General features: G+C 46.4%; 1 protein-coding gene across 1 annotated transcript; it reads left to right on the top strand.

The window, feature by feature from the left end:
- Positions 1-705: 705 nt before the first annotated feature.
- On the top strand, positions 706-13574 carry Gcm1 (glial cells missing transcription factor 1). The gene is made up of 5 exons (XM_075967743.1): positions 706-780; positions 8807-9059; positions 9968-10080; positions 10928-11056; positions 12834-13574. The coding sequence occupies exons 1-5, from the start codon at positions 706-708 to the stop codon at positions 13572-13574; spliced, it is 1311 nt and encodes a 436-aa protein (XP_075823858.1).
- Positions 13575-14430: the final 856 nt, after the last annotated feature.

Genomic DNA, 14430 nt, shown 5'->3' with positions numbered 1-14430 from the left:
TATATAAAATAGGTCTAAGCCATTGGCTCCAGACAATAACAGTTCTAAAGACTCTCATAACGAAGACATCTAGCAATGAGGAAGGAAACCCAAATTTGAAGACAAAAGCTGTGGCCGGTGTCTTGGAACCCCAGACAAGTTCACTGCAGCCAGCCTAGTGGCTTTGGCGGTTTGTTTTTCCTTAGCCGTCGGTACTTGCAAAAATGTCAGCGGATTAGCTATTTCTAGCGGACAGGCGATAAGTGAATTTTTCTATTGTTTTACTTGTTTTTTGCTTTTATTTTAACACTTATGAGTGTGTGTACACCAGTACAGAGGGTACAGGACAAACTTGTGGGAGTTGGCTTTCTCCTTCTGCCATGTGGGGTCCAGGAACGGAACTCAGATCTTCAGGCTTGGTGGCGAACACCTTTGCCTGTTCAGCCACCACCGCCCTCCTTTGACGCAGTCTCCCACTGTAACTCAGGCTGGCCCTGAACTCATGACAATCTTCTGCCTCAGGCTCTGGGGTACAAACCACCACACATCTGGCTTCACAGTTTTTAATCTTTTAAATCATCAGCGTTGCTATCGTCTCTTTTCTTAGCTTTGGAAAACAAGCCCCTGGGCTGCTTGCGTGGCCAGACACAGTTTCAAGAGCGAGAGCTTTCTAGCACGTCTCTGAGAAGCTGAGCAGGGGGAAGCCTGTGGTGACCCGACCTTATCATGGAACCGGACGACTTTGATCCTGAAGACAAAGAGATACTGAGCTGGGATATAAATGACATGAAACTGCCACAGGTATGTGCCTGCAGGACTGCCCCTGGCGTGTGGCTCTGTTGGCTGACAATTAACCTGCCAGGTTCTAGAAGGGAACCTGTGAGGTCCTAGCTGGGAAACAACTTCAGAGCTTCAACCCCTCTTCAAGGGGAGATGTAAGGCCTAGAATCTGGGTACCTCCTTCTTTTCTAGACACCCCAAGAATAAACCTAAATAAAGAAAGCACTGTTTTCTCCCTGTTGAAGCTGGCTCGCTCTCAGTTCACAGTATTTGCCAGGGGTCTGACTTATAGCAACACATAAGACCCCATAGCACCTTTTTGCTGTAGAACTTTAAACAGTTAACCCTGGAGCTGGAATTTCTGAGCAGCGGTGCCCTTGGGGCAACATAGGCAGTGTTGAGGGATTGGCTCATGGGTGGCTTCTACTCTACCCAGGACAGAGAGAGAGAAAAAGAGAGAGAGAGACTGGGCCTTACTCAGCTGCCTAAGTTAGCATTAAATACCCCAAAGGAACTCAAATTTGCCTTGAACTCACAATCCTCTTGTTTCTGCCTCCCAAGAGCTGGGATCACAGGCCTGGCTAGCAACTGATCTTTGAATTCTAATTCGGTGGAAAGCATTAATTAAGACCATGTTTATCATTCCTGACTATCTTGTCCTCTCTTCTTGGTATTTAAAGATACTTTGACTGAACGTTGTAACCACAAACTCTAAGCCCGGAGTCCACTACTACCAAATGTCTGTCTGATCCTGGGGAGCAAACAGGGAGGAGGGCTGGGGATTCTGGTCTCAGCTCATGACTTTTCTGGGTTCTCACTCTAATGGACACTTCTTTTTGTGTCTTTGTTTTCTCTAAACTTCTCCCTTAGATCTCCTTTGGTGGATGTGGAGAAAACTAAAAGACAGAAAATAAGCCCATTCATTCAAGGGGGCAAATAAGCTATCACTAAGCCAGGCAAACATCCATTTTCCAGACTTGCATTGGGAGTTGCTCCTGATTTGTACTGCAATTGCAATAGCTATTTTAGGGAACTTTAGAGTCAATTTGAATTGCTGTTGGCTCAGTGGCCCATATTTCTCCCTATTTTTAATTTCATGTTTGTACCCTGAGAATGTGAGCTGAAGATAGTATGTACAGCTGAGGTCAGCAGATATGGAAGAACTTGGCAGGCAGGCAGGGCAGCCCTGTGTCCTCACAAGCATTTTTCCAGATGTGCTGGTGTATGCCTATAACCCCACCACACAGGAGGCAGAGACGGGAAAATCACCACAAGTCTGAGGCTGATCTTAAAAAGATAAAAAAAAGCATACAATTATCCCGGATGGAGGATTCATATCCTTCATCAGCTCCGTAAACAAAGAGAAAGAACAATTTCCCTGGAGGGACACTCGGGGCCCCAAAGCTCTTGTTCCAGCATGAATTTCCATAGCATTCTTGACTCCTTAGGCCACTGCACAGGAAAGCCCATGGCAAACATGTGTACTCTTGCTCTGGAAACAGACCCTCTGCAGTTACTGAACAGGTGAAAGGTTGCTTAGGAAAAAGCTATTCGGCTTGTAAAACTCAGGGCAGTAATTAAAAGTATAAACATCAAGCCAGGCAGTGGTGGCGCAAGCCTTTAATCCCAGCACTCGGGAGGCAGAGGCAGGCAAATCTCTGTGAGTTCTAGGCCAGCCTGGTCTACAAGAGCTAGTGCCAGGACAGGCTCCAAAGCTACAAAGAAACCCTGTCTCGAAAAACTAAAAAAAAAAAAAAAAAAGTACAAACATCTTTCAGTCTGAATAGACACGACCCCATGCAAATCTGGCTTGATTCGAACTCCGAAATCATATCTACAACCAGTTAAGGTGAAAAATAAAAGATCTCAGAAAGCTTTCAGCAATTGGGCTTGTGTGTTTCAGAGCAATCTAAAGGCAGAGGTTATCCAATGAGAAACTGAGGATCTGGAGACAACAGCCCTGGATTTGAGTTCCAGCTGTACCTCTCTCTACTTGTAGGGCCTCTGAGAATTAGCTGCCTCTCCTCAAATCCTTTTTCCTCCTGAAAATGCTGCAGCATGCAGTGATCTCTTCTGTACCTATTGATTCTGATTGCCAGGGATTCTAGAAGTGTCGGTCTGGGCCCAGTGAGTGGTTTCATTTATTTGTTTGTTCTTGTTTATTTACATTTTTTCCTTCCTTCCTTCTGTGTGTATATCTGTGCACTATGTACATACCTGGTGCCCTCGGAGGCTAAGAGAAGCCAGTGGATTCTCTGGAACTAGAGATACAGTCAGTAGTGAGCCAAGTAGGTACTGGGAATTGAACACATTTCCTCTGGAAGAGCAACAAGAATTTTTAACCATTGAACCATCTCTCCATTCCTATTTATTCAGGCTGTTGAGACAGGATCTCACTCTGGAATGGGCTAAAATTCCCTTTGTAGCTTAGGTTGGCCTTGAACTCATAGAAAGCCTCCTGCCTCAGTCTCTCAGCTAATTGGAACTGTGTAGCTTTGCCTAGCTAGTCTGGACTTCATGTCATAGACTGGGCTAGTCTCAAACTGGTGTCTTCTGCCTCCTGAGTGGTGGATTACTGCTGTGTGCCCACATGCCCAGCTTCCTATTTCTCTCAAGACATTCACTGTGGTGTCAGCCCAGAAGCACAGGCTCTTGACTACACTATCATGGATGGAAGTCTTATTCCAGGACAGCGTACTACGCCGGTTGCGCTTTCCTGTTTTATTCCCCTTAAATTACATTTGCACCTGCAAAATTAATCACTGTAGAGCCCAAGCAGCAAATGTCCGGTGTTGGTCTTGTCTTGCTTTCACTCAGAATGTGTATTACATGGTCCCAGGGAGTCTTACACTTGTCCCACAGACTGTGGCAGCTGAGAGACAAAACTGTAGCGTTTATTTTCCTTTTTGACTGAAAATTGGGGAGACACTCAATGCCCTTTTCTGTTAAACAGCATTCATTTCACAAGGCATAGATCGCCCACTGTTCTCACTGGCTTTCCTGAGCTGAAGAAGGGTTGTTCTAGAAACACCACAGACACCTCAATCATTTTATTGCCAAGTACTGGGCAGTTGCCGGTCAAACCCATGACCAAAACAACACGAAGGCTTCCAATCTGGCTGTTTTGTTGGTGGTGGTTTTGTTGTTCCTGTTGTTATTTTGATTGTCTGTTTTGAGGCTAGAGCTCACTGTGTAACCCAGGCTGAACTTGAATTCACTATGAGGCTCATTGTAGCTACAAATTCAAGATCCTTTTGCTTTTGCCTTCGCTAAGATTTCAAGTTTCATGATGCCTAACTAATTCCGTTTTGATCTGTAGTACTGCGGGCAAACACAGGGCTCCAGGCTACCACTGGGCTGTACCATCAACCCAGTTCCAAGGCTTGAATTCACAGAGACAGCATTCTTTATAACAGTGGGGTCGCATATCAAGGGGCTGTAGCTCCAATTAGTTCATGGCTGGACCAAAATTTTAGCCAGCAAAATTCCTTCTGCCTTCACAGAGGATAAGCCCCAAAGTGTGGCTGTCTGAACTCTCTGTAGAGCCAGGTGCCTGCATGTAATCACAAGCAATCAGATGTGCGGAGGCACTGAAGAGGCAAGGGGCAAACCCAATTCTGCATTCTTCATCAATTCCTATTATCCTGCAAGGCTATGTCAGGTTGTCTCTCACACAGACACTTGTAACTTCACCCTCTCTGTCTGCCTCCTACTTGACCCCAAGCTCTCCTGGGACTACATGGACACCCGTGGTTACCTGAGGAGACCTTGTTGTTGGGTCTGAGGTTCTACCACCCTGAGCTTCCGGTGCAATGGCAGTGGGGGCATTCCTGCATCTGTGATGATGGGCTCTTGCCCATCACACACCCTTTGCTTGAGAGGTAGGAGCGGGGAAGGGAAGGGAAAAGAGAGGAGTTGGAAGTGAAAGAGAGTGTGAAAGCTGGAACTTGACCTAGCAATATGGAACTTCTCTCCTCAGGTGGGAAATAGCAGGATTGCTAGCAATTCCTGATGCAAAGACCTTTGTTGAAGCATGACGACATTTAGAATTCCATCCATCTATAGTTGACCTAGAAGAGGCAGATTCACTTCAAAAAGTTATCTGTAGGGTCAAAGTGAGAGTCTGTTTTGTTTTCTTTTGTTACTGTTGCTGTTGTTACAGGGTTTTACTATGTAACCTTAGCTGGCCTGGAACTTGCTATGTAGACCAGGATGGACTTGAACTCATAGAGCTCTGTCTACCTCTGCCTTTTTGATGCTAGGATTAAAGGTGTGTGCCACCACACCTGACATTTTGTTTTGTTTTTAGTAACATATAATTTTTTCTTTAACTGATTATCTTAAGGTGTTTGAAAAGCTGGGTATGAGTATTGTGTTGTATTTCCATAACCCTAAGAAAAGGCCCGCCTTTGCTACATAGTGAGTCTAAAACTAACTTGGGCTAGTTGGGCCCTTGTTAGTGTGTGGGGTGTGTGTGTGTGTGTGTGTGTGTGTGTGTGTGAGAGAGAGAGAGAGAGAGAGAGAGAGAGAGAGAGAGAGAGAGAGAGGTTCTTGTTCTATTTGGCAATACTAATATAAAGGAGTTATGCATAATAAGTTATTTATGCTGGAAGACAATTGCTTTATACAAGAGTAGACTATACTGTCGGCTGGTGGTGGCACATTTAATCCCAGCACTTGGGAGGCAGAGGCAGACAGATCTCTGTGAGTTTGAGGCCAGCCTAGTCTACAGAGTAAGTTCCAGGACAACAAAAAGCTACACAGAGAAACCCTGTCTCGAAAAAAGAGAGTAGACTATACTAAGAATGAAAATTAATTTAATGTAATAACCTGATGTAAAATTTTTGGTTTTGTTTTTTCTTTTCTTTCTTTCTTTTTTTTTTTTGAAATAGTCTCTTACTGTAGCCCAGGCTGGCCTTGGCCTGGAAACAACCCTTAGGACTCAGCCTTTCAGCTGCTAGAATTATAGGTGAAATCCACCTCACCTTACTCATAATATGAATATTTTGATTTTATTAGTTTTATATAATAGTAATAAATAATTTTTACAATAGCCTATTAAAACTCCAAATGACTAAATTAAATTAAAACAAAGGTCATATAAAGAGTGTCCTTGTGTTCTCATACGGCTAAGAGCTACTGAGTAAATTATAGGATTAAATTTTTTTGTAAAGAAGTATTGAGAAGTCATAGGAATATCAATTAAATTCCTAATGATGCTTCCCGAGATGATAAAATATAGATTTGTTAGATGTGACAGGTTGAAAAACTTAAAGATGTTCCCTTTCAATTATAAACTTCTTAACCAAGAGCAAAAACAAAGAGTTACTCATGAAAAGTTAGAAATTAAAGTAAACAAAGTGTCTAAAAAGAAGAAAGCGTTTTATGAAAAGTTAGAAATTAAATTAACAAAGGTTCTAAAAAGGAGAGAGCATTTTTCTGGGAATTGCTAGCAAGGTTAAGAATCAGTGTTCTCAGTTTTAAAACTTTATGTCCCTGGTGGCGAATTATATGGACTTTCAGAAATGCCCTCCTCACACTCTTCTGATTCTTGGACGTTCGGATCCAGATGGATCCACCATCGTCCCAATTTTAATATAAAACGTTGCCAAACATTCCACTGACGGTCCAGGCAAACTATAGAATAAATAAACAACAGCCAAGAGAAGAGCTTTGTGGGCTCATGCTTCCCTCTAGTAGACCCTCCCTTCATACTACTGCCTCACTAAGGGAAGTAGAAAACTAGGGTGTCGGGGGTGCCATTTGGGAAGAAATAGCTTCAAAGGCGTTGAGAGTCACCTCCTCCTCACACACATGAAGTCTTTGCTTTGGTCAGAGCGTGAGAGGGCTCTCATGGATACATTTCACTTCTCCTGTCTCATGGCTCTGTAGTTCTGACCTTCGTGGGTGTGGGGGGCATTTGCACAGAAATCCCTGCTTTCCTCTAAGTATCTGACCCCCTGTCTCTCTTCATCTTGATACCTGTGTGCATTAAAGGATAATAAAAATCAAGTCCACCAATTCTTTATAGTTAAAATGATTAAAGGCAAATATATATTTTAGTGTTTTAATCTGCATTTTGATTATTTCAAAAGTAAAATACTTAGTGCTGGAGAGATGGCTCAGAGGTTAATCAGGAGTGCTCAGTGCTCTTGCAGAGGATTTAGGTTCCGTTCCCAGTACGCATACTGGGTGCCGGCACTCATGTGCACACACCACTCTCCACACAAATGCATAATCAAAAGCTAAAATAAATCTTTTAAAAGTGAACTAACATACTCTGCTATGCTTTTCTGAGATGGAAAGCTGGAAGCATTGATTACACTTTCAGTCAGAAGGAAAAAGAAAAAAAAGATGGCAGGTGTTGAGGTTATAGAGGGCTTCTCACGCGGACCCTGAACCACATCAAGGCCGTAGTCCCCCACGAAGGAGCAGATAGTTGGGCTCAGCGGCCCTGGCTGTGGGTACCAATAGAGAGGTACTATAGCTGCCCTCTGGGCCTCAGGGGGCGCCTCCAGCAATGCAGGCCTTTATTTATTGAACCCCTTCCTCTAGGACAGCAGTCTAACCCAGGGGATTGCTCACACTTCCCGGCACTGGTGTTTGCCTTCGTTTCTTTTCAGACGTTCCTTGGCTTAGCTTACTTACATTGTATGTTCTTGTAGGGAAAGCAAAGAGTTGGTAGCTTGATTTCTTTTTCTGGTTTTCCCAGAGTCTTCTACCATGACCTTGAAGAATCGTCAAAATGAAAACTGTTCTTATTTCTGTGTCAGGTCTCTGAGAGTCATGATGATGGGCAGAGTCAACCTAGGATGATTCTCCTTCTAGGAGCTAGGCAGGATCTCTCACACGCAACATCAGTCCCAATTGTGGGACGTGGCAAAAAGAGCCACACCCAGCAACTATGTTTGTTTCCAGCCTACAGCTTGCTAGAGGCTGTGACTAGTATTTTATATGCATGATATTTAAGCCTCACAACTCCTGCAGTAGGAGAGTCTCATTGTCCGTATTTTACACACGCAGGAACAGAACAGCAAACAAAGCGACTGATGCTCTAGGGACCTCTTTTTAGGGTGATTATATTGGGCTTCAAAATTTAGCATGAGAGCTGCCACCACAGCTGCTTTGCAATACCTGAGTGGCCGCCACCACCCACTGCTGCCAGAGCTGCTTCTCTTGCCGAATCGGAACTCGAGACCCCCTGAGCCCCAGCTCTGACCTTGCACAACAGAGTCCAGTTAGATGTTCACATGCAGGAAATAAGGCAGTGCAGGGAAGCACACAGGCTCAGCCGGAGTCCTCTGCGTGTCTGGGAGTAGAGGATAACAAGGAAACTGCCCATGGAGGGAAACGTGAGCTTCCAGACCTCTCCGACCCGGAGCTCCGCATTGCCTGCCTGGCGACTGAGACTCCCAGCCTGGCAACCAGTGTGGTCTGAGTCATTATCTCTCTGTGCTCTCCGTAGTCATTAGGAAAGAGCATGGCGAGGCTACTCCACCCACAAAATTCTCACTGAGAAGTGGCCGTTACTGTTGTCTCCAAGGACTGGAGAAACAGCAGAAGTCAGAAGGGCTGAGCTCTAGCTCATCTTGCTGCAAGAGACCAACCGCTTGATAGACACAGCAGACGCTTTGCCACCATTGTGCTGCCAGAGGTTCCCCACCTTCGGGTCACGACCCCTCTAGGGATCGAATGACCCTTTCACAGGGGTCACCTAAAGACCCTCAAAAGGCACAGATATGCTACGATTCATGACAGCAGCAAAAGTGTAGTTATGAAGTAGCAATAATTTTAATTGTAATAATACTAATTTTATGGTTGGGGGTCATCACAACACGAGGAACTGTATTAAGGGGTCACAGCACTGGGAAGGTGAGAATAAACTGTTAGTGTTCCCAGATTTCACCACCAGGATTAAAATCAGGTAAAGCTCTTCCAATGGCCTCTTGTTCCGGCCCAGATATCTTTTACATCTATTAACACTACAGCGGCGGATGAGTGGGTTTTCTGGACAAAACCGTAAACAGAATCTTTGTGTTTCCATCAGAATGTGAAAAAGACTGACTGGTTCCAGGAGTGGCCGGACTCCTATGTGAAACATATCTACAGCTCTGAGGACAGGAACGCCCAGCGCCACTTGAGCAGCTGGGCCATGCGGAACACCAACAACCACAATTCCCGCATCCTCAAGAAGTCCTGCCTGGGCGTGGTGGTGTGCAGCCGGGATTGCTCCACCGAGGAGGGCCGCAAGATCTACCTGAGACCCGCCATCTGTGACAAAGCCAGGCAGAAGCAGCAGAGTGAGTGAGGCTTGGGGGCAGCAGCAGGAGGCCGGGAGTCTGTGTAGATGCTCCAGCCAGGGTGGACATGTCCCAGGGGCCCAGTCAGCCCTCCCACTGGAGTTAGGTGACAGGCCAGGCATTCTGATGGAGCACTAAGTGGGAGGCACCCATCACCCCCCATCTCTGCCTGCAAGGCCTCCCGTGTGCAGAGCCCCCTCATGAAGGCCCCCATTGCTTGGGAGAGAGGTCTGCTCACGGAAAGTTCAGGAGAAATTGGTTCACAGACTTGCTACATGGCCCCTGAGTCCCCTGGGAGAGCTCAGTGAACCCAGTCTTTGGGAGTGGCACAACTGAATTTATAAACTCAGTTTTGCCCGTTTAGATTTGTGCCCTTGTTACCATGGAGATGCTTGCTTTCCCTTCTCTATATCATACTCACTGGATTGTGAAATAGATGCTCCCAGTCTTCCCGTGCCTAACCCACAAGTTACACCTCAAGTTACTTTGTGTTCTTTCCCAGTGTGTGTTCCAAACTTCCTCTCAATCATTTACAACCGAGTGGAAATTTATTGATGGTGTTCTTTCTCTCCCTAGTGGCTTTGCCCCTTAAATCTGAATTATTAATCATGAAATAAAATACTTTTTCTCTAGAAAGAATACTTAATAATAGGAAATAAGTAGGGGGAACTTTTGTTCTTCGGAGTGCTTTGACCTGTAAAATAATCACACCGGTCAGGCAGCTGTTGAGTGTATCCGTGTGTGAGCCCAGCTGGCCGTTGGTCACGGGTTAGATCCAGCCGAGGGGAGCAGCAGGGACGGTGCGGAGAGGTTCCTCTCCACTATCCTGGAACCAACACTGAAAGCCAGCAGGGCAGCCCAGACTCAGCCCGGGTGGTCCAGTCAACTGCCTCCTACCCTTCTTCTAGGGAAGTGCTGTCCCAACTGCAATGGTCCTCTGAAGCTCATTCCCTGCCGCGGCCACGGGGGCTTTCCGGTCACCAACTTCTGGAGGCACGACGGTCGCTTCATATTTTTCCAGGTTGGATTTGAGTTATTTACTCGACTTCTATTTCAAGTGCCAGGTGTCTACCATGTTTATCAGTGATTGGGGGTGTAGGGGGTCTATGAGACTGTGCCCACCCTCTGGGAGAGCAAATGCCCACGCGCCCTACTTCACCAGAGGTGGAGCCCGGGAAACCCAGGAAGGCTGAGTGCCTCCACCCCTGAGAGAGGAGGCCTAGCTTTCAGCTCACGGCCTTCCGCAGCCCCAACTGACTCAGCACTAGCGCTGCCCACAGAAACAACTTGATTCCTCCCGGAAACCGGGGTTTTCTGCAGGCTTTGTAAGGAACGCTAGTGGGGCCCGGATGTAGACAGGTGAGGAGTAGGCTCTGGCGTCAGAGTGCCCATGGAGGGCTGACAAATCAACTCTCCCAAGCTGTGACTCGGCTGTTACCACGGCAGCTGAACGTCAGCTACCAGCCAGTTAATGCCAGCTCAAGCAAGGGCTGAATGTTTCACTCCCACCTTGGCTGTGGAAATCCAGCGCCACTGAGAGAGGTTATCTAGATGGCACCCTTTCTCTGGGTCTCACTAGTTTCTTACTCTGTCAACTGGAGAGGTAATAGCGGTATGCATGTAAGCATTGCACCTTACATACATAAGGGGCAGAAGACGAGCCTGGCTAGCAGACACTACGAGGACAGCCTAGGAGAAAGGACAGGAGGCAGGCATGAGCTCAGTGGGCTTGGGAAGAGTTCTGCCGGAGCAGGCGGCCTTGCTAACACCAAGGAGAGGACAGGACGGAGAACAAAAGCTACGCCCCGTGAAGTGCAATCCCGTTACTAAGTTTTGCTTCATTTCTACTATTTTGCCTCTCTCTCCAGTCAAAAGGAGAACACGACCATCCCAAACCAGAGACCAAGCTAGAAGCAGAGGCGAGAAGAGCAATGAAGAAGGTGCACATGGCATCCGCCTCTGGCTCCTTGCGGATGAAGGGGAGCCCGGAAACTAAGGTCAGCTGCCCTAAATGTGCTCACCCGTGCATGGAGGCCTCACCCCTGCAATGGGCATGGTAGATCGCCCCAGTCTCTTACTGACCAATGAAAGCAGCTGACATTCTTCTATCTGGCCTATCTAGAAGCAAGCATCCACTGGACAAACTAAATCTGAGATATCTTTTTCACCACATTTGAAACAGGCTTGCAAATATTCAGTATGGTCATAGACTCATCATAAGTTTTAAAAAGGAGCTTGAATCAGTATCTAACCTATATTTGGCAACTCTATATTTTAGTTCCAGTAAAATCAGAATTGATCTAAATAATCTCCACAAAATGTTATCAGCCTTATGCTTTTGGAGTTTCTGTTTTCACGTTTCCGTATCCCTAGAACAGATGGTTTTCTTAGCTTGTCAAAATAATCAGATGGTCTACGGCCACAGGGCCCTGAATGTGTCTGAGCAGTTTCCTCTAAGTCAGTGGTTCTCAACCTTCCTAATGTTGTGACTCTTTAATACAGATCCTCATGCTGTGATGAGCACAAAGTTATTTTCATTGCTACTTCATACCTCTAATTTTTGCTACTGTTATGAATCATAATGCAAATACCTGAGATGCAGGACATCTGATACACGACCCGCAAGGGGTCCCAGCCCACAGTTTGAGAACTGTTAATCTAAATAATCAGACTGCTGTTAAGCTGGATGCTCTCTAGTGTGATCCCAGCTCTGGGGACAGAGATATACCAGCAGTTAGGATGCAGAGTCGGAGTCCAGCCTGGACTATATAGTGAGACTCTGTTTTTTTAAAGGGGGGAAAATAAAAAGAAGTTTCTGCAAATGATGGCCCCCTCCAGCCGTAGAGGCGAGCGTGGCCTGTATCAAAAAGTGCAGTGCTGCAAGGGCTTCACAGCAGAGCAGGCTTGTCTGTTTGATACAGTGCCAATTCTCACTTGGAGAGCTTTAAGGGTACCTTATCTAGAAGGAATCGTGATTTACTCTGTGACACAAGACCTGAGCACCCAAATCCACACGACTGGCCCTCGCCCTTCATCTTAGTCCCGGTGCATCTCTGACGCTTTACTTGGACAGAATCTTTCTCTCCTCCATTCAGACTATCCTCTTTGAGGGGAGAGTTTACATAATGAACCATGTAAGAGAGACCTAGCAGCTTCTTCTTCTCAGGGCTAATATAGTTACTCCATCTACATAAAGAAATTAGCGCTGACCAGTTTATGTTCTATTCTGTGTAGTTTCCATGAGCTCAGAGAAAAGCCTCTAAAGGAGAAAACCAATTAAGCTCAACAATACCGTGATCTCTCACACTAGGCACTGGCCCAGGCCAGGTGGGAGAGATGGAAAAGGAAGAGGTGGATGTGGGCCAGACTGATGTCCCTGAGAGCTGTACCAGGACTAGCATAACTCTGGGAACCTGCAGGGCTGTTTTGTTTGGGGGTTCTGTGTGTGTGTTGTTTGTTTTTTAGATAACCTCCTATACATGTTGCAAAAAGGCAGTTAGCTATCTGCTATCTGAAGCATATTAAACAGCCAGTGTGTCTCCAGAGTGCACCGGGGTCCTCACAGTTTAGGAAGTTGTAAACTGGCTTAGGAGTCAATCTCCCTCTCCTCTCGCCGGTTCCCAGAAGCTGTGGAGAGGCTGTGCCTATGGTCGTAGTATGCCAGGAATGAAGGTGATCTTATCGAGGGATATTTGCAGAATAACTCAGGGGAGCCTGGGGTAGCCATGTGGATTCGCTTAACTTATTAACGTGAGTGTTCATTTCCCTTTCCAGGCTCTTCCCTGTGAAATACCAAGTCAGGGAAGTTTACCTTTAACTTGGTCATTCCAGGAAGGCGTCCAACTGCCCAGCAGTTACAGTACATCTTTAATAGCTAACACTCCCCAGCAGAACTCCCTGAATGATTGCCTATCCTTCCCCAAGAGCTACAGTTTGGGGGGAACCACTGAGCTGGAAGATCCAGCTTCCACCTTGGACCCCACTCCGCTCTATGAGAAGTGCAAATTCCCCAGCAGTAGGATCTACGGCAGTGAAGATCAGTTTCAGTCTGCTGTCCCCGGGGTCTACACGGATTACGACGATCTGCAAGCCTGGAGTAAAAATGCTACCTTCGGGAGAAATCCCAGCGATGATGCGTGCTACCCCAGCTATCCTCTGCCTGTGACCAGCTGGCCCTGCGACTTCTTCCCCTCCCAGAACTCTCTGGAGCACTTTCCCCAGCAGATTCCACTGGAAGCAACTGCAGTGCAAACTGCTTGCCATCCGCTGTGGTCCAACCCAGGCGGCGAACCTTACGAAGAGAAAGTACCTATGGATTTCAGCGGCTACGCGCCCTCCCTCTCGTACCACTCCCCTCAGCAGGACCCCTTCCTGCTCACCTATGGCTCTCAGCCTCAGCAGCAATACTCACTGCCCAGCAAGAGCAGCAAGTGGGATTTTGATGAAGAGATGGCATGCACGGGCTTGGATCACTTCAACAACGAAATGTTTCTCAACCTCTGCCCTTTAAGATGACGCAGGGCTGGAAGAATGTCCTTCGAGAATGGGTTTCGAAGCATAGCCTCAGAGGAGTGTAGGACTCACGATAAGCAGTAGACAAGGCTTTTGTTTGCAGTCTTCCTCTCTTCACCTCGTCAATGCTAGTGCCTTTACCCGTAGTCAGGAATAGAAACTCACTCGTGCCAGGAATAATCCCAGAAACTCAGGAGGCAGAAGCCGTTGGATCTCTGGGAGTTCAAGGCCACCCTAGTCTACCTAGTGAGCTCCAGGACAGCCAACGCTGTGTAGAGAGACCCTGTCTCAGAACCCACCCACCTAGCTCCCCTCCAAAAAAAAAAAAAAAAGAGAGAGAGAGGGAGAGAGAGAGAGGAAAAAATGAAAAAAAAAAAGAAGAAAAGGAAAAAAGAAACTCTTGTGTTGTGGGACAAAATGCTCTCTGGTGCCCTTGTCCAAGCTCTGGAAACTCAGCACCTCAGTGGGGCTGTCTGAAGGAGTCCTACTATGGCAGGCACGCTTCAGCTTAGCATTTCGTCTATGCCTTTTTGGAAGCCAAAAATGAAGGAACAGAAAGAAGACAGAAGACCTGTGAAGGTGTGGAGTTGAACATTTTACCAAAAAGTATTTAACACTTTGTTTAGTTTTATTTAAAAAAAAACAACAAAAACATGTTTTCTAGATTTGTGACTTGACAAAACAAGAGGCGTGACCTCATTCTGTTTACAAAGAACAGAAAACAAGCGGATGCGGAAGGAGAATGGAATCCACATCTCCTTTCCGTTTTCTCTTCTCAGTGACTTCTGCTTCCACAAGGTCGGAGTTTCTGCCCTGTTCTTTCCTATCCTTTATTGTATCTCAGTGTCAGAAGTTCTTG

Source organism: Microtus pennsylvanicus, chromosome 3, assembly GCF_037038515.1.
Source record: "Microtus pennsylvanicus isolate mMicPen1 chromosome 3, mMicPen1.hap1, whole genome shotgun sequence".
NCBI classification, from domain to species: domain Eukaryota; kingdom Metazoa; phylum Chordata; class Mammalia; order Rodentia; family Cricetidae; genus Microtus; species Microtus pennsylvanicus.
The sequence above is the reverse complement of the archived record's forward strand: the minus strand, read 5'-3'. Positions and strand labels throughout refer to the sequence as shown.

Bases quoted from the DNA above. Each gene is read 5' to 3' on its own strand.
- Gcm1 (XM_075967743.1), top strand. From the start codon at position 706: ATGGAACCGGACGACTTTGATCCTGAAGACAAAGAGATACTGAGCTGG. The intron at 781-8,806 runs GTATGTGCCTGC...TGTTTCCATCAG, and splicing joins ATGACATGAAACTGCCACAG to AATGTGAAAAAGACTGACTG. The intron at 9,060-9,967 runs GTGAGTGAGGCT...CCCTTCTTCTAG, and splicing joins AGCCAGGCAGAAGCAGCAGA to GGAAGTGCTGTCCCAACTGC.